The sequence below is a fragment of the Cinclus cinclus genome, chromosome 6, assembly GCF_963662255.1.
Source record: "Cinclus cinclus chromosome 6, bCinCin1.1, whole genome shotgun sequence".
Taxonomy (NCBI): Eukaryota; Metazoa; Chordata; class Aves; order Passeriformes; family Cinclidae; genus Cinclus; species Cinclus cinclus.
This window is the reverse complement of record NC_085051.1, coordinates 10,768,028-10,787,602: the sequence shown is the minus strand read 5'-3', so window position 1 is coordinate 10,787,602 and position 19,575 is coordinate 10,768,028. Positions and strand designations below refer to the sequence as shown.

At 42.8% G+C, this 19,575-nt stretch overlaps 1 protein-coding gene and 1 non-coding gene across 2 annotated transcripts; both read right to left on the bottom strand.

Annotated features, from left to right (window-relative positions):
- Nucleotides 1-210: 210 nt before the first annotated feature.
- On the bottom strand, nucleotides 211-10,389 carry EIF4G2 (eukaryotic translation initiation factor 4 gamma 2). Its single transcript, XM_062495348.1, has 22 exons — nucleotides 10,238-10,389; nucleotides 9,582-9,692; nucleotides 9,391-9,456; nucleotides 8,858-8,983; nucleotides 8,396-8,498; nucleotides 7,588-7,719; nucleotides 7,430-7,496; nucleotides 7,195-7,346; nucleotides 6,652-6,762; nucleotides 6,051-6,134; nucleotides 5,867-5,965; nucleotides 5,540-5,681; nucleotides 5,288-5,448; nucleotides 4,712-4,825; nucleotides 3,811-3,936; nucleotides 3,472-3,576; nucleotides 3,172-3,387; nucleotides 2,631-2,889; nucleotides 2,206-2,410; nucleotides 1,580-1,791; nucleotides 1,349-1,470; nucleotides 211-1,035 (listed from the first exon to the last, which is right to left on the bottom strand). Exons 1-22 carry the CDS (start codon nucleotides 10,387-10,389, stop codon nucleotides 970-972), a joined length of 2,931 nt encoding a protein of 976 aa, XP_062351332.1. The 3' UTR covers nucleotides 211-969.
- Nucleotides 4,494-4,670, bottom strand: LOC134045879 (small nucleolar RNA SNORD97). The gene has a single exon (XR_009933336.1). It is a non-coding gene; the product is annotated as a small nucleolar RNA SNORD97 (small nucleolar RNA).
- Nucleotides 10,390-19,575: the final 9,186 nt, after the last annotated feature.

Here is a 19,575-nt window from a genome sequence, read left to right as displayed (position 1 = left end):
TTCCATCATTTTCCTCCTGTCACAACACATCTGTAGTAGTGTCTCATCTTGTCTGTGACCTTATTTAGAATTCATCTGCGTATCCAGACAAGGAGAGTAAAAATAATTTCAGGATGGCTGCAACCTAAGACAACTCCCACTGATGTTTCCTTTCTTAAGTGAAGAAGTCATCAGCCAAAGCTTTTCTACTGGGAGACATTCAGAAACAAGTCAAGTATCACAATGTTTATTGATAGATACAAGTATATAAAATCAGGGCATGAACATGTCTTGATAAATTAAGTAGACTTAATTTCAGTACTGTAAGAGGGACCAATTCAAATTTCTCACCATGGCATGTTTCACACCCACAAAAACCTCTTCCAAAGGGCATTAAACCATCTCTTCAGCCGATCAGTTTTTGTGCAAGTAAACTGTTCCTTTTTAAAAAAGACTTGTGCACTTGCCCAGGCTCAAGGATATTAAAACCTAGCACATGAAGCCCATTACTAGAGGTAGAAATACAGGCAAATATACTATTACGGCAACAACCATCGATTACAGTTAAGGATTCTCTGTAACAACCAAATGGATAATCAAATATTGCAACAACTCAAGTATTACACTGAGCAAAGTGCATTTCTACAGTATTCAGTGTTGCTATTCAGTTTCTAACTTAAAAACAGCCTATGGTAACTGGCAGCAAAGAAGACCCTTGCAACAGACTGCTTCTGCTCGAGAACTTAGGATGTAATTATTGCATGCTGCTAATACACTGTTATCTAAACATTGAAGATACTCTAAAATATTTTTATTGTAGACTATTAAGACATACTACAAAAACCTTTCGCAGAGAACATCCTACTGACATACTTCTGCTTTAAATATTGTGAAACATTACAGCGGAATGAATTTTCGCAGTGGTTAGGTCAAATGCAGTTACATCATAGCAACAGTATGTTTGCACAATTTAAGGCTTTGGCTGGTTCTTTAGTCAGCTTCTTCTTCAGATTCTTCTTCTTCAGCTGTTTCCAGCCAGGTTAACCACTGGTTTACCTGCAGTTACACAAAATTGGTTTAAGGGAGCAGGAATTGTTTCCCCATTAGCTACTTCTGCAGAACACTCATCTTCCTCCCCAAACTCATCTTAACCCTTGTTCAGCCACACCTGCACCACACACAGGCCTCCAGCAAAGAGAAGAGATTTAGCTCATCTTGCTTTTAACTCCTTCCTAGTGAAATATTCCATGAACTTTCTAGATCTTTACAAGTCTTAGACACTACAAAAAAAATAAAAGCTTTCTCAGACACTCCAGAGCAACAGAAATAACAAAAACCCAAAATTATATTCTAACAATAGCAGATTTACCTGGAATAAAGCTTTGCCTTTCCCTGGAAACTCTTGAGTAATGTCTTCTTTCCACGCCAAGAAGGCTTCTTCTTCAATGATCTCCATGTCATAGAAATGAACAAAGAAACGCAGTAACATGCCTATGGAAGTAAATTCAAACTTTGTTAGCCTGATAATCTTCTTAACAGCTTACTCAATGTAAACAGAAGCAGGGACAAGCCAGTTCAGGTAAGACCTCAATGCACTTACCTTTTGGAAAATTATTGTTGTAGCAGTGCACCTGGAGTGCATATAAAGCACTCACTTGCAGATCAACATGGTCATGGAGGAACTTCTGCATCACTGGCTTGAAGGAAAGAAGCAGCTGTTTTTCTTGTTCAAGCTGCTCTTTAGATGGAGCAGATGAAGAATCCGATTCATCACTGGGTGGGTTTACTTCACTAGAAATATACTGCAAGAAACTGGACAGAAAAAAAGCCAAGCTAAGTCCTGCAAACTAAGATCAAAGCACTTGACACAGTTATCGCTACAGCCATCCTGCAGTTAGGAGCAAGCACATGACTTTTTTGTGGGTCACAGTGCACTACAAAAATCCTTGTTTTGCCTTTGTTACAGCTCTATATTTTAGAAAAAACACATTGGCCTGGACTTCCTCCCAAAGAAAACCCCTCCCTTCACACTGATGCAAGCCTGGAGACTTGCTTTTATTCTCAAATACAATGGGATTTTACTAGATAAGGTTCACTGAGAACAATCCGTCTCCCCATGTATCGCATCTCAGATTTCTGCAGAGCTACATTTGAGCCTCTACAGAGAGTGCCTTACTGCTAGCTTAACCATGCAAGTACCTAGAATACATCAAAACAGCAATTCACCTGGTCATCAATATATTCACAAATCCCTTATCTACATGAAGCTTGGGTGAAATGTTATCTTTAATCCACTTATAGATGGCTTGAGGGGATGGATCCGATTTGATTTGCTTTAGCAGTTCCTTCTCCAGTTTCAGAAGCGGGAACAAGAAGCTAAGTCCCTTCCCTTCCAAGATCTCCAGCATGCGGTCCTTGTTCTGGTCGATCTCTGACAAGGAAATAAAGACATGTGTTAGTGCTTCCCAAGAGTTCTAAGTGAAGGGTCATGGCTCCAGCCACCCCTTAAGAAACATCACTCTTAACAATTATGACAGCTGTAATTCCACCAAGATAGCCCTGCACGTTATTCTACTCCGGCATAAACTAGAACAACATCTCTAGGATCATCTTAGGATCAGGTGACAGAAGAGCTCTGTGGCAACTCTTACCTGGTAACATTTTCTGCATGTTCACTTTGCTTTGTTGGAACAATTCTGTTAGCCATTCACGGTCTTGTAACTTAGCTAACTGCTGAAGACAGAGCAGGAAGAGAGGGAAATGGGTGCCACTTTCCAGTGGTTGAGCCAATTCAGAAATGCTCACCAGGTCTGAAATAATGGCACGGGCTGCAAACTGTGCTAAGTAGGATTTCACCAATGGGATGTCCACCTCCAGTTTGGGGCACTGGTCCAATACATTCAGGAATGCCTAAGAAACAGTACACACAGGATGAAATCCTTGATTCTGTTCCTGTGCAACATAATACTCATAGAATATCTTCTGTAATCACTTGCAAAGAGGATCCCAGATTCCAACTGCCCAAATACTACATGTCTTTTCATTACTTCTTATGCCCCTCATAGGTTCACTTACTATTTTTACCTCCCCACATTAACAAGACTTAAAAAATATTTGCACACTGCCTTTCCAGCAGCTACACACCATAAAGAGACAAAAAACAAAGACTGCAAGATTATCAGACTACAGTACCTGCATAAAGTTGTCACTGGTGGCTATTCCCTCCTGCTTGAGCAAGCTAATCAAAGTACTTGCTTTCTCTTTGTCCTCATCTGATCTGTCTAGGGATTGAAGGATTACTTTGCTCAGCATCTCAGGAATGAAGTGTTTCGGAGCTCTCATTTCTCTCACAGTATTGACAGCATCATTAGCATTTCCATTGTTCAGATACTCAGTCACAACAGCCTCCTGGAGAAGAAAGAAGTACAGTTGAACATTCTTTTTGAGGAGTACATCCAAAGCTCTAAGACCCACTACTGCACACTAACTTACAGTTTGTTTAAGCAGCTCTTCCTTAGAAGGAGGTGGTTTCTTGGTGGTCTTTGCAGGCTTCTCTTGTATAAGTGGTGGATTTGTTTTAAGACCAAGTTGAGGTGGCTGAAAGAGACCAGAATTTATTTCTTTGCAGCACATCTACCTTTACTTGTATCAAGTTTTACAATACAACATGTAAAAAAGCAGATGGAACTCAGGTTTCAGATGTTCTTTTCCAAGTCTTTCCCTGCTCTGTGCAAAGACCTCTCCCCCTCCCTTCCCACATTAAAAATTAAGTTTTCCCAAGTATGAACAGGAAAGTATAGCCAACAACATACAGCCATTTTTTCTATTTACCTGTCCCAAAGGCGGTGTCTGAGTGCGTGGTGGTTGAGCACTGGGAGGAATCATAGTTATCTGGGGCTGAAGCTTTGGCACTTGGTTTTTATTCATTAGAAAAGACTGAGCAGGTCTCAGGCTAATCTGTAAACAGTAAGTCGAAGAAAAACTCAACTGTTTATAAAGTATTCTGACCAACAATACACAGCCACGGACTCACTCCAACTGATCTCACTGAAGCATGACTCCATTTCTACAAAATTAACACTCAAGTACAGATGAAGCCACATGTGTTCAGAAACTCCCCCAAAAGCAAGTTACTGGCATTTAATTCAACTGGTATAAAAATCTAGAAATGCTCCTTTTAGATGCAGTATGTTAGAGACCCAAGATAATAAGCATGTTTGCTGATGTATTTTACAGCCAAGATAAAGCTACCAAATTGCTCAGAAATCGGGATACAAGTCTGGTTAACACTCAAAATCACAATGCAGTTTACTCTGCATTTGAAATTTTGCCTATTAGCCAGTTCTAAACAAAAGAAAACAAAAAAATTAACCTGGTCCAGCACTTCAGGGTTTCTAAAGTTCAGGATTTTCTGAAGTTTTAATTAAATGTACTGTTATCAATAGGATGCATGGGAACTGATGTCAGAGTAGTGTTTTTGGAAGTGTGTGGGAAGGAAGGGACACCCCAAAAAATTGCCCTCATATCTCAGTCTTGCTCATAGGACGCTGGATACCCTAAGGGAAGTGGGGGGGGGGGGGGGGGGAACACAAGGTGAAAGAGGAAGGGACAAAGGAGGAGAATGAGGAGGAGGAGAAAGAGTTCCAGCATTAGTCCTCATAATAACGCGTCTTGCTATAATCATTGGGCAATATTTAGAATAGGCTGTAAATAATGTAGGCATGTCATGTACCTCATCTGCATTAAGCTGTCCTTTCTTAGAAAACCGAGGTGGCATATCCTTCGACTGTCCTTGTTGCTGGGATAAGAGTCCCTGATTCTGGGTATGGTAGAGTTGGCTTTGCCCCTATTTCAGAAAGGGAGATATAGAGAAAGAAGTGCAGATGATGGAGTGGTGTACATCATATGGTAAGTAGTACCAGAAGGACCAGAGGAACAAAGATTCTATTTGCCAGGAAGGGAGAAAGAAGGAGCAGGGGTGGTGGGAGAGTAAGCATCTATCCCTAAAAACAGGGCTATCTTTTAAATAAAACACACCGTTCTGACCCACCAAAGCCACATGCACCTTTTCTTGCAGTTAAAAAAAAAAAAACAAAAACAAAAACAAAAAAACCAAGAAGTGTATGTACTTCTTTCATCTTTTGTACAATTTAAAAAGTGGTTTAGAATTTTTGTATCAGCTGAGCATCAGTTATCAGAATCAAATCTGAATAGGTCTTTCAACATAAACAGACTACAATCCATAACATACGCATCTCAGGAAGTGCTTCTAAACAAGCTGAAATCACTGTGTGAACATCTCCCTTACCTGACTTTTCAGAAAAGATTTGCCTAGGTCTCCAAACTGGGATTGAGCAGAAGGCATGAGGTGACCCCCATGGCCATTGAAGAGTTGGTTTGAACGATGGCGTCCCATGGTGGGTGAGAATCTATCCTGAATAACCCCTGGACCAGTACCAATTCCGCTACCTGGATTAGCAAGGAGACCCATGACAGTTTTAGTTCTTACCCAACACAGCAGAGCCACAGCCATCCCATCACCCCTGCAGTGCCACTGTACCTGGCATTTGTCCAAACATATCAGCAAGCCCTCCGAGTGGGTCCCTGTCAAGTTTCATCCTGGGTGGCATAAAGGGTCCCTCCAGAAAGAAGTCGCTTCGCATCCCTTGAGACATAGGAGCAGGAATAAAAACTCCCAGATCCTTTGAAACAGGAATTATAACTCTGGTCAGTTTCAAACAGCAGCCTCAAGAAATCCAAGTTTTTAGCCCCCAGCTACTGAAGTCCATCTGGTTTTAACCCTCAAGTCAACTGTCACACTGTGAGAACTACTCCCAAAGGTACAGCACCACCAAGCCAGGCTCTGGACCTTACATGGAACACTCACTTTTACTGCATCTTGACGGATTTGATTGATAGTCTTTGGTCCATTGTCAAGAAAAGCTTTGCGAGGAACCCAGTTGTGTTCTCTCAACTCCACAGTATCCTTGGAACAGAAAAAGGTTATTTAAGAAAGGTTTCAAGACAATTTTACAAGAAAAAAGCAGCAGGAAGCCATTTTATCATCATACCTGCAGCAGGAAACGAATCCTTGCTGGCAATTCCTTACTTGACATCAAGGAGCGCATACGGGCAAAGTACTGATCCATTAAGGACTGGGGAAACAAAAGTTATAAATTGGGGTAATTCTATCAGTGACGTTTTCACAAGGCATTCAAGACAAAATAATGCAACAAGCTGCCCTTTTCTGCCATCTCTAGCTCCCTGATGACAGTTTAAAGATCTAATGCATCAAGACACATCAATCAGAGATAAGCAACACAGCCAAAATTCTGTTCAAGCTTACATTCCAAATTCTCATCTCTCCAATCACCTAACTGTGCTAAAAATAGTTCCTCAGCATATCTTTGCAAGCAGTGTTTAGAAAAATCAGTCTCACTTACATGATTTCCTGATGACCCTAACTACATCCTGGTGAAATGTTTAAAACTGTTTTAAAGATTGGCTTTTTCTATCAACAGAATTGGTCTAGGTGCCATAGCTACCACTCTTTTCTCTGAAAAATTAAACCTGTTTTGTATGTATGAATACCGAACACAGAAGATTCAGGCAATCAAAATTCTTAGCCACATAATTTAATTACGTTAATGACTGCACTACAGAGGCACATACCTTGGCTTTTGCATGATCTAATCTAGGTCCCACTGTCCTCATTATCTGACAGAGGCACTCCAAATCCTCCCCCATATCTTTGAGTTGAACTCTCTTCTTCTTTTCCAAAAGCTGAAAATTTAAAGGGGAAATTTAGGATTTAGAATTTTTATAAATGACCACTTATAATAAGCAACAAGCTTTGTACACTGACACATACAAAAACACTGTTTTCTTCTGAAGGCAAACGGACAGAATTCATTTTAAGAACTGACAATTCTTAAGCTGGTGTACTTTGAAGCACCTATGGCACACATTTCTGCCTTGGCCAAACTGCATTTTCCCTTGGAGACAATGCCTATGACTTTGAAAAAAGCTGATTTTACTTCTTAATCATGCCAAAAGATAATAGTAAAGCGACGGTTAATCATCAGGCAACATTTCTGTGGCATTTTATGAGCCTGCTCCAAGACTCCCAAAGCATCACCAACATTTCAAGATTTTTTTGTTTTCGTTTTTAAGTTCTGTTTTTGCTCCTAGCCCCCACCTAGTATGAATACTCACTGTTTTGATGCACTTATGAAGGATAGATTCATGAATAAGATCAAGCTTGCCAAGTTCTCCAATGAATTTGATGTTCCCCAGCATCTTGATCTTGGCAATGGCTCTCTGTTCCTCCTCCTCAGGGAGGAGGGGACCATCATGCTTATCATAGACTGGAAAACAAAGAAGCCTGTTTTACATGGCTGTGGGAAAAGATGACAAATAGATCCTGTATTAAAGTAGTCTTAAAACTTACTATCAACATTTCTGGTTCGGTTTTCAAATTCATCTTGAAGTTTAGATATTAGGAGGCGTCTGAATGTCTACAAAGAGAACAAAGAAGACGATTAAGCTAATCAGGTCAGCTACAAATGCATGCAAAATTTACCATTCCAGACTGAGAGATGCACTCACTGTGCTTTGCTTCTGTCCTGGATGACTCTCTGCTGATGGGCCATCAAAGTTGGGTGCATCTTCTGCCAGTCGCAGACATAGTTGAGCGTACAGCGAGCTATACTTGGGCTCTTCAAGGGCTTTGTCTACGATCTAGAGAGATTCAGGTTGAGTGAGGCAGCAGCCGGCAGTAGGGTGCAAGTGTTATTTGGAAAGTCAGTTACAAGACACAATGCATTATAACCACTCTCATCTAGAACATCCTGTCTTCTGCTAAATCAAACAAAAACAGTACAGTCCAACACTGGTCTTAACGCTGAAGCAAAGGACAAAAGCCATTGCGTGCTACTGAACAGCCTGTATAACCTTTGGCCAACAAGACCCAAATTTATTATCCCAACACCTAAGTTAGTATCACCAATCTGATCTCATGTCAAAAAGTGATGTAACAGTTACATCAGTGTCCCAAGAGGTCACCAGTGGTAGCCTTTCCAAAACTAAGAGGCTTCCTCCTCAGGAAGAGAAAGAAGGGGAGGCCAAGCAAATAAGACAGCTGAACTAGCATCTTAGATTATTTTAAAAAATCATCATAGAACCCCAATTACATTTAGTGACCATGGAGACTTCTGAATTAGAAACTTACAGCATTAAACCTACTTCCTCCACAGTAGATCCTTTTTTACACAGCAAGCAGGGGCAGGGTGCGTGCTTGATAATCCAAATACACAAAAGCATTATTCATGCTACTTCTGTATACCATCAAAACCAACCAACCCCCTGCTTTTAGCATGCAAGAAAACTGTAGTTAAATTAAATGCAACCAGCTTACCAGCAGTATGACCCCTTTTAGGATGAGCTTAGATTCTACACCCACATTGAGGAGCTCAAGGCATAGCTTGTCAAACTTTTCAGGAGTAAGCTTATTTAGTATGCTATAGAGGAACAAAAACCAAAAACACAACATACAGATATTGTAAGCATGCTAGAAGTCACTTTAGACTCAACTGATTTTTTTACTTTTTAAGTCCATTAAGAATTTTAAAGTGCAATTTTCCATTCAACTGTTTTTGGGTTTTTTTGAGCTCTTCAGACTGAAGTACCATTGAAAACACTTACTGTTTACAAGAAGTACTTTAAGTGCTTTCCCTGCTAGATTATCAGGTTGGCTCCTTGCTAAAGGACACACCTCCCCAAACTCAAGGCCCACATCCTCCTTTCTTGCAGCCCATTTCTTAGGTACACACTGTTCATAAAAACAGCAAGGAAAGAAGTAACTTTGTGAAGAACTTACCCTCTTACTTTCCTGAAGATTGCATCATGTCGTTCTTTGTCGTTTGCGGAGTCGTCATCTCGTCTAGTGCTTCGTGAAGGAATCCATTTCTGAGCGTTTTGCCCTGGGGTTTTCCCCAGGAACTCGCTGCAGAATTTTGAAGAACATGGTTATTAAAACAGTAACAAGTGGTTTAAAGAACTGCCCTTTTAACCTTTCAGTGTTCCCTTACTCAAACCAATTCCATTACTTGCTTTGTTAAGAGCACACAATTGCCCCTACAAACACTGCAATATCTGCTGCACAGAAAGTACTCTGTCAACATCAACCTCTGGCACCCGAAAGTTCTCCACACCTTTTACATTAAATACATAAACAAATCCACGCACCTTCTATCAGCCATGAGGTATACTTTGAAGGGCAGACTGGAAAGCATTTAAGGGTCTTTAACTGCCTAGGTATAACTTTAAAGCTAGCCTATTTTCAGTTCCATATTCACTATCAAGCACGCTCTGACTTTGAAACAGTGCAAATCAAAGAGCAAGATGACATACCTGTTGCTGGCAGTCTTGGGATAGTGCTGAGGTGCACCCCTACCACCTCCTCCGCCTGAAGAAGCACTGTAAAAAACAACCATAGAATACTGGGTAAGCCCAAGCATCTCAGTTTTGGTATACACATCACATAAATTTAAGATCTCAAATGAGGTTTTCCATTGCTAACTACTCAAACAAACAAAAGGTACCTGAAACGAGAAGCACCCCCTTCTGCAATCGCACTCTCCACTTTGGCGGCTTGACAACGAAGAATCTTCAAAAGAATAAAATTAAATTGACGGGGTAGGGAAAAACAAAACCTAGAAAGACAAACCAAGCATTCATATTATACTTGTTTACTATCAGCCATAGCATCTCGTTTTAAAAAGTACAAATGTTTGTTAGTGAACGAGAACCCTCCAACACCGAACTTTACAAAAAAAATAAAGCTTTCATTCATGCAATACTCGGGACAGTCACGGAAATTCCGATTTCTTTATTATAGCTGTGTTTTCCAGCGAGGGTAAGGAGAAAGAGACAACGGAATCATGGACTGAGCAAAAACCCCAAATTTACCCAAAAGCCAAGAGTACTCTCAGAGAAGAACAGAAGTACTTTCTTCCGATTACACAGCACAGTGAGTCCTTTATTGACGTGATTTAGAAACTACGATCTATAATAGCACGACAAAGCAGCCAAGTTCTGAAGTGAAAAGCACCAGACAACAAAACGCACGCTTGATACTGTAAAAGGCGTGTATTCTGCGTCTAAATTGCACACTAAGCTACCAAACAATGAAAATAGGTACCGTCCGCCTACTACCCCAACCTTCAGCTTGCAGCAAGAACCTCACTGCATTGCTCACGTAGCAGAAAGGCGAGCACGGAGACAGAAAGGCCTGGGGGAGAGGGAGAGAAGCCTGAAAGCGTCCCGGATGCGCTCGGGGCCCTCCCGGAGCCGAGCGCGACGAGATTCCCCCGCCCGCCCGGCGCGGGCACGAGGAGCGGCTGCAAACATGGCGGCGGCGAACAAAAGGCTCGGCCGCGGAGGGCGCCCCCCGCAGGAGCCGCGCGGCGCCGCCGCCGCCCACCCCAACCCTCCCCATCCCCGCCCCGCCCGCCGGGCGCCGCCCGCTGCCCGAGCCCGCCCGGCTCTTTGTTCTCCGCCGGGGCGCCGGGCGGGACCCGCTCCCCCGCACCACGGCCGCCACTCCGCGAGGCACGAGGGGGAAGCAGGCGGGATCGCCCCGCACAGCGGCGCCCGAGCCCCCAAACAGGAAACGTAGGCGAGGCTGATGCCGCCTGACGCGGCGTTTCGGCGGCTCGCTCTCCCCTCCCGCGAAGGGAAGGCAATGAACAATAGTTTAAAAAAAAAAAAAAAAAAAGTAATTAGAAAATCCTCTCGTCACCTCCCCACCAGCAGTGGGGATCCTCGGACCGCAGCCCGCTATGTGTACCGCGGCTATGCCCTCCAAAGCACACCTGGGGTGGGCACTGCGGGTGCCCGCAGACCGCGGCCAGATCACCATCCTGCAGCCGAGCCGAGGCAACTAATGGCCCGTGCGGACAGTCACTACCCAATCCCGTCTCCCTCGCTCTAACCTGAAACGCCACTACTCAGCCTCCCCTCCGCGCCCGGCGGGGACTGCCGAGCTCCTCCACCCCTTCGCTCAGCGGCGGCGGGGCTCTCAAAGCCGGCAGCGAGAGCGGCCGCCGGCCCGGGCCGCCATTTTGTGCGGGAGAAACAGACAGGCAACTGACAAGAAAATGGCGGCCACTCCGGGCAGCCGCCATTTTAAGCTGCAGCAGTACCCGCTCACTCCCGACCCCAGACCCGCGCTTCTCCCGCCACTCCCGCATTTCTCACCTTCCCTAAGGCCTTGTCAGCTTCCCCGGGTCCCGGCGGCTACCAAGGGCAGGGGAAAAGGCAAGAGAAGGGGGGGGAGGGGAAGGGAGCCGGGGACCGGGGCTGGGGAGGGGAAGGGGGGAGCGCGCAGGGACAGGGCGAGTCTCCGAGTCACCACAGCAGCAGCAGCAGCACCGGCCCGATGCCTCCCCCCGCCACCTCCATAGAGCGCCGACCGCCGCCGCCGCGTCTCGGGCGCTCGCCGGCAGCCCCACTAACTTTATCACCCTTCACGCAACCTACCCCACCTCCCGCCGGCACCCGCCAATCGCCGCCGACCGCTCCACCCGTCCTGCCAATCACAACCGAGGAAGGGGGCGGTGCCAGGGCCGGGGTGGGCGGTGGAGGGAGGAGGTTTGGTTGCGCCGTGCCTCCGCCGCAGTGCAGCACCGGTATTCACGAACACTGCTACGCCAGGGGTTGCCGGCGCCGCCGCGCAGGGCATTGGGGCCTGCGCAAGTGGCGTAGCCGCTCTATGGCGGCCGTTCGGCCGTCGCGTCCCCGTGCTGTTCGCTGCCGAGCTGCAGCCCTCACAGAGTTGCAGTGCCGGGGGCCTGCTGTGCGAGCTGCAGGCGCGTTCACAGACGGGTATTTTAATGTATATGTGCTATCATATATGTTCGTAAAATTTTTGTTTGTTTGCCGTTTTTAAAATTGTATTTGATAAATTTCTTTTAAGCTCCCTCCGTCAGCCCACATTTCAGATTTGGCTGAGGTAAAAAAATGAGCCGATAACGGACGGTAGCCCTGGGCTTGCAGTCAGAGCCGAAGGAGGATGTTTGCTATATGAGCTCCAGGAGCCTGTCTGTAGGGATCCAGTTTCAGGTTTGCTTTTGGGGTTTGGAAACTATTTCTCTGCATGTGCTTTCGGCCGTGAACCGGCCTGCCCGGGGCTACAGGCACCCCTGGGACATCCAGGGCTCGGGAGAAACGTTTGTGTTTGTCGTGGTAAGCACTCAGCTAGTGGAGTGTTCCTGCTCAGTTAAACAAAACAAAGATGGCCAGGCTTCCAGCTGTAGGTGAAGTTTGAGTCGTGGAGACTTCCAGAGACACCCGTGAGGGGTTTTATCCTTTAACAGCCCGGCTTCCATCGCAGGTCGTGGCTAAAGCGGCTGCCACCGTGGATTCCGAAAGGTCTAAATGTAGTTGCCCTGGATGGGGCAGGGTACAAAACAAGGGCTCTGGAAAGGTGAGGAGAAGCCCCACAAACACCCACATCTGCTTTGTTCACACATCCGCCTTCAGCTTTCGGTTTGTGTGACTCACGGTTCAGATGACTGGGAGAAAGTGATCCATGGAGTAACTCCCGAACCGTGCAGATGGCAAGTCCAAACACATGATCCTGCAGAACTTCCAGTTTCTTTCCAAAGACAACCTCATTCCTAATACTTTAAACACAGCGTGCCACCACGTCCCAAGGGTTATGTAAGGCCCAAAGGGGGCTGCCATGCAGGAGTTCTTATGTTGCATCTCATCTGGGATGAAGCTTCTTCAAGGTAGGTTTCCCCATATCATACCTGTAAGCATTAAACACAATTTACTCACTGGATTGTGTTATGGAAAATTTCAAACAAACTACCTGAAAGTAAGTTTTGAGCTCATATGTGTTGAATAAAGGTGACACAACTGTGACAGGTACTTGTTATACCAGAATTTTTATATAATGGCCTTTTCCCACATGTAACAATAACCACACTACTGCAAGAGCTTAGACTTCACTAGTAAATCTGCAAGAACAAAACTGTGTAGAAAGCCACTGAAATCCGTGGAGTCCATCTTGACAGGAGGCAACAATGGGCACAGAGGAAACAGCAAAGTCAACTAAATTTAAACCAGTGTTAAAACTGATGAAGATTATTGAACATTTTCAGAGTAAAAATAATAAAAAAATACTTGCAAATCTTAAAAACAGAAGTGAAAGCAGGGATTTTGTTTTGGATCCAATGGCAGAATATTCTCATTCAGTCTTTCCAGCATAAGCATTCCAATACTGTTAGACTGTAAATGCAAACTAAGAATTTATATATATTTAGGGAGGAAGGGCAGGAAGGGAAGAGGACAGATTGGAAAACCTGAAAAACATAGTAGGTGCATAGTGACAAAGTGTCACCTTTCATTGTGTTTTTTAAAGCATGCTATAAATACTTATTTCCATAACAACAGAAAATCCCCCAACATTTGGTCAATAAGAGAACAGCGATGCTTTCTTAGAGCTGTGGTTGTTTTTTAGGATTGAATGCTGAAGGATTCAGCAGGATATATGGTGTTCCATAGTTCACACTGACTTTAGCAGGTGGGAACCAAAGAAGTTTCTGTGCTTGGCTGCTCATAGCATCCCTTCACATGTGCCACACTTTGTCAGCTCAGAGACCTGCTGCACAAGTACAATTGATGAAGGCAGTGAACCATAGTGCAGAGGACAAAAAAAAAAAAAATTGTGAAATGCCTTCTATTTTATACATCTCACCTGTTCCTTAAATTCCTTCGCTACTTGCCATGGAAGACACCATTATTAATGTCTGAGAATGTAGCAGCCAAAATGTTTGTTTTGACTATTTGATAAAAAAATTACCTAAAGAATCTTTTTTTCAGTCTGTGCCCTTGACTTTACCAACAATAAAAACCCACAGCCCCTGTCCCCCTAACAAACAAAACCAACCAACCAAACAAGCAAAACAACCAAAAATCCAAAAAGCAATTTTGTGGTAGTACCACCTTGCATCCATCAAGTCCCCTTTGTGATTTGTCCAAATTCTACCTCCCCTTAGTATTTTTCCCCTTTTTCTCTTCCACTTGCACTGGACACAAGTGATGCTTTAATTCAAATCAGGTGGTTTCCAGTTGGCATAGTGGTAGTTCTGGATTTGTTCCTGCGAGTCTGAACTTGCAGAATCGATACATAATTCCAGCCTGAGTGCAGTGCCACTGGTTATTTTGAGAAGGGATGTCTGTCAAGTGTCCTGAGGAGCCCTGTGTGCTGCAGGCTGTGCGGCACAGGAGCAGGAGTTACTGCACAGATGCAGCATCTGGCTGAGGGGAAGAGAGATGCCCTTTGCTGCACGTGTGGGAGAGAGCAGAACCTGGGCAGGCTCCTGTGAAAGCAGCCCACAAAATGTGGGAAAGGAGCTTCCAGGACTGGGAGCTTTCTCTTCCTGTTGCTGAGCTGGAATCGCCACAACTTACCCGGTGTAATATGTTGCCTTGCAGTGATTCCAAGGCTGGCCCCTGCTGGGTAGGGGTTCCAGACAGTGCTGGGGACAGGGTGGCTGGGGTAGTGTGGCACTGCACCACCCCAGTGCATCCTGCATCTCATCCCGTGCTGGATGTGGGGCTGGCCGGGCTGGCTTTATTCAGAGTGCTCCATTAATGCACTGTGGACATGCAGATAATGTGAGCCAAAGCACCCGTGTAGAGAATTACTGCACTGGCAATTCACACCCGAGTTTATTCCATGTTAGTTTTTCCAACATAATCACCCTTTGCACCTTCTAATTTTCCCAACAGTTTTTCAGCCTGTGCCTTTTCAGGGGAGCCTTATTTTTCTCCAAAACCATAGTGACCCACCTGATAAATGAAGTAGCTGGCACACACGTTTAACCAAATGTAAAATGTACTAATTTAGTTTTTCCTGTGGTAGAAGCCTCTCTCAAGAAGACCTACCCTTTAGAAAAAAAAAGAAAGAGAAAAAGAAAAAAAAGCAAAACCCAAACTGAAAAACACACCTATATTTTTAATTTAAACATTATTTTGGCACTTCTACTGAAGCAGAATGTTCTTAAGAGCAAATCCATTCATACTGTGCAGATTCACTTTTATAAGAGTTGTTTGCATTGTCTCTTGGAGAAATGCACTAATAATACATTGGGTATGTGCCTAAATTTTACAATATGGCGTGGATGGTGTTAAAGCATTGCAGAATGATTTGTGGTTGTTCTATACAGGATTTTGATTTCCAAAGTATTGGTGTTAAACTGTGTATCTGTAGAGGTCACTTTGAGTGACACTGATTTAACACTCACTGAGGCAAGAGCATTCCAATCCTTCCAAACAGTGGTGCAGTTTAAGCCACCTGGGAGGTCCCTTCTCTTTTCCCTTCCTTTGGGAAATCCATTGCAGTAGATTCCACTGAGTCTTCCATTTGATAAATTATTTTGCTTTCTTTCCATTGTCTTCTGAAATGCTGCATCCAATACTTTAACTCACCAGCTGCTCAAAACCAGACACGCTAAAAAAATATATTTAAAAATCCACCTCCTGATTCCCAATTTAAGACTCAGAAGACTTGCTGGGTTTCTCAAGTGGAACAATACGTCTGGCAGTTACAACTGCACAGGACTCTTAGGGTGGTTCTCCCTCTGAAATCTGGAAAGATACCTGGGGTGTGACTTGAGAGTTAGCCAGTGAAAACTGCCTGGAATAGTCAAGTGTCAGAGATAGTGAGATTTCACCAGGGAATGTTTGTAGAGGCCATGAGGGAAGCGAGGCAGTGCCCATAGCAGCACAGCTTGCTTTGCTTTCACAGGCCTGTTTAGAACAGGGAATATTTTTAGCCGATATAATTGTACTAATGCATAATCATCATAGCTTGCAAAGAGGAAGATTGCATATGTATTCCCAGAGTGGTTTAGGACAACAAACCAACCAAAAAATAAACCCAGCAGTGACTGTCTTCTCATCAGGTCTGGTTCAGTGAAATATATAAGCTGCAACATTTTCACATTCTCTAGTCTTCTAAAATGACAGATTTGTTCATGGTCCTTAGCTCAGCGGAGTGAGTGTGCTGTGCTGCAATTTTCTGTTTCTGGCATTGGTTAGCACCGGCTTTACAATAAAGTAGGAAAGATTTCAAATTTATAGTTTTCATTATTTGCCAGGAGAAGAGCTCTTCTTTCTCCGAACCACTGCCAGCTCATGTTTGAGTTACCTTAAAGCATGTTCATAATTTGTAATTTTTATAGCTATTAGAATTTCTATTTTCTATGCTAATATCTAATTTTGGCAGCTTTTAGGCCCTCCAGTAGCACATTTTAGTGAGTTCTGTGGTTTAATTGTACAGTGTTTAAGAAGTAATAATCCTTGTATCAGTTTTAGGATGTATTGGCTTGATTCCATTGTAATCTGCCTGCTTAAGTGGTTTTGTGGCAGTCATCTTCTATATGAAATCCTTAGCATATTCAGGAACATCTACTGCAGCTGAACACAAAGTACAGTTAGTTGAGTTGGAAGTGCATCCAAATGTCCTATAGCTGCATTGCATTAATCCTTTAAAAACATGTATTATTGATGACCTCAGAAGCATGGATGGGAACTTACTATTACTTGAAATGCTGCACATGATCTTACCTAACCAATTTTGTATTCTGTTTTTCAGTGCAAAAGATGCTGTGTCATGGTTTGTGTGTGAAGAAACAGTAGGAATACAGCACAGAACATTTATATACATTTATCTGCTTGTAGCAGAGGGCTTTTGTTGGATATAAAGTGTTATTCCTTGCTGTTTGCCTTATTTTTCCATGGATAGAAACACAGAATGGCTTCTTACAGTTTAAGGTAATATTCAGGCATAACAGTTTTCAGTGGTTGCCTTTAATATGATTTCTATTAATGAAAAAAGAGAGCATCAATTCTCTGTTAGATTTGTGTAAAGACCATGTTTTCTGATATTTAGGGATCAAAGTTCCACTTGAGCTAGAAAAAGGATGAGGAAAATCGACTTTCCCTCTAAGAGGAAACAGAAACACAGGGAAATCAGGCAATTAGTTATAAATCCAGGTTAACCTTTGGAAGGCAGTGAAGTCCTTCTGTGTTACCCATTTGAAAAGTTCACAACCTTTTAATTTAGAAAGAGATTATTATTTCTATGTATGAGTATGTTATTACAAACTTGTATTTTTAAATAGGTTCAAGAATGTTAAACCATTAGATTACAATAAACAGGATTTCCATTGTTTGATCAATGGTTCCGTTTATTAAATCCAGTCTACTTAGAGTATGTTAAAATTGTTTTTCTGTAGATGCATTTCTGTAGATTAATTTTATATTGTCATTCTTTGCTTCCTTATCCATTTAAAGCAAGTGAAGCTGCTCAAGTGTAGTTGTAATGTTTTCCTTATTTTGGTGAAATCTCTTTTGTTTTTAAAGAAATTGCATAAAGAAGGCGTTTTGGGAAGACAGATGGGAGAAGAGAACCAAAGCCACTACCAGAACATGACCTAAATCAGGACAAACATTGGAAGACTGTCACATGTTTACAAAAAAAAAAAAAAAAAAAAAAATCTGGATCTGACTCTGAAATTTCCATTAACTGGTAGGTATTTCTGGCTTCATGTGGCATGATTTCATGTCATATAGAAACGCTGGTCCAGAGGAGGGCCACAAAAGTGATCAGAGGGCTGGAGCACCTCTCCTATGAGAAAAGGCTGAGAGAGTTGAGATTGTTCATCCTAGAGAAGAGAAGACTTTGGGGAGGGTTTAATGTGGATTTTCAGCACTTGAAGAGCACTTTTAAGAAAGATAGGGACAGATACAGAGCCTGTAGCAATATGAAAAAGGACAATGGTTTTAAACTAAAAGAGCGTGGGTTCAGGTTAGATGTAAGGAAGGATTTCTTTACAATTTGATGTGAAACAGTGGCACGGGTTGCCCAGAAAGGTGGTGGATGCCCCATCCCTGGAAACACTCAAGGTCAGGTTGGACAAGGCCCTGAGTAACCTGATTTAGTTGAAGGTGTCCCTGTTCATTGCAGGGAGGTAGGACTAGATGAGCTTTAAAGTATTCCATGATTCTATGAAAATGTTAAATGTGTTCTGTGGATTGAAAATAATTAATTCTCTGAGGCAATACAAGCTATTTCACCACCATAGAATTATTTCCTGTTAGCCAACTTCACAAGTTTAATGAACAGGAAAGTGATAATCATTAACAAAAGGTAAAAAATGCATCAGAGATATACTTGAATAGCATGGTCCCATTTCTCTAGATTCTCTTTTGTGAAATTTTGAGTAAAAATGGAAGGTCTGAAAAGAAAAGATTCTGAAAACCTAGTTCTTTTGCAAGTTTTTGAGCTTGTTTGGCTTTGCAGCCTCACATGGATGTATGGGAGTTGCTGAATTCTGGTTGGGGAATGATATCAAGAAGGGCTGCAAGGTGAATTTGGAGGTATGGGTGAGTTCAGTTGTATGTGTGCTTATTGTAAAATACCTGCAAGCAGAAGAATCTCCAACTGGAGTGATTTTTTCCTTGGTAAAAAGGAAGTGTCTCTGTTGGTAAAAAGGTTTGTCTCTGGGTTTTTTTCTGATAATTTGTTGAAGTTTAGGGTGTTTGTTTACTTTGTGCTTTGCTGGGTTTTGTTTGTTGGTGGTGGTGGTTTATTTTTTTTTAAGTGGAAACAGTATAAATAAGCATAATTTCATCCTAGGTAGTTATTCTGGTTAACATAAATAATTTTCTGAAATTATACTAATTTTGAAAGGCTTTCAGGTTTAGCATTTACATGCTGTGTGTCTGAAGGAGAAGTCCCACATTCAGTGAATCTGAGTTAACTCCTCTGCCCACCGACACATTTGTTTCACATGTGAATAGCTGAATCCCTAGACTGAGATGCTGTTGGCTTGAATTTACAAAAGTTTATACAGGGTAAATTCTACAGGTAATTTCTGGGTTAAGTGTAAGAGCTGAGCCTCCTGGGACTGAAGTATTGAAGAGACATAAACTCCACTCTTGAGTTAACCAAAAGCTTTAATTCCTTCTACAAATTCCTAGTATTGTGTTTTTAGCAATGGAACTTTGTTTAGGCCCTAAACAGACAGTGAAGGACATAACCACTGACTTAAGGTCAGTTTTATCAGGGATGAATTTCACTCAGTGTTTTATCCATAATGTATACTTTATTGACTCATTTATTGAATGCAGCAGCTCTCAGAGAGTTAGCTGAGAGCACTGCTATAGGGTGCTGGCTTCACATCCTGATACTTCATCTGGTTCCATTAGTAAATAACAGGTGTGTCATGGTTGTTTCCTAAATAACTGGTAGAAAAGCCTATGAAAAAGAGGAATCAGTAATTTGGAGGACATAACCACTGACTTAAGGTCAGTTTTATCAGGGATGAATTTCACTCAGTGTTTTATCCATAATGTATACTTTATTGACTCATTTATTGAATGCAGCAGCTCTCAGAGAGTTAGCTGAGAGCACTGCTATAGGGTGCTGGCTTCACATCCTGATACTTCATCTGGTTCCATTAGTAAATAACAGGTGTGTCATGGTTGTTTCCTAAATAACTGGTAGAAAAGCCTATG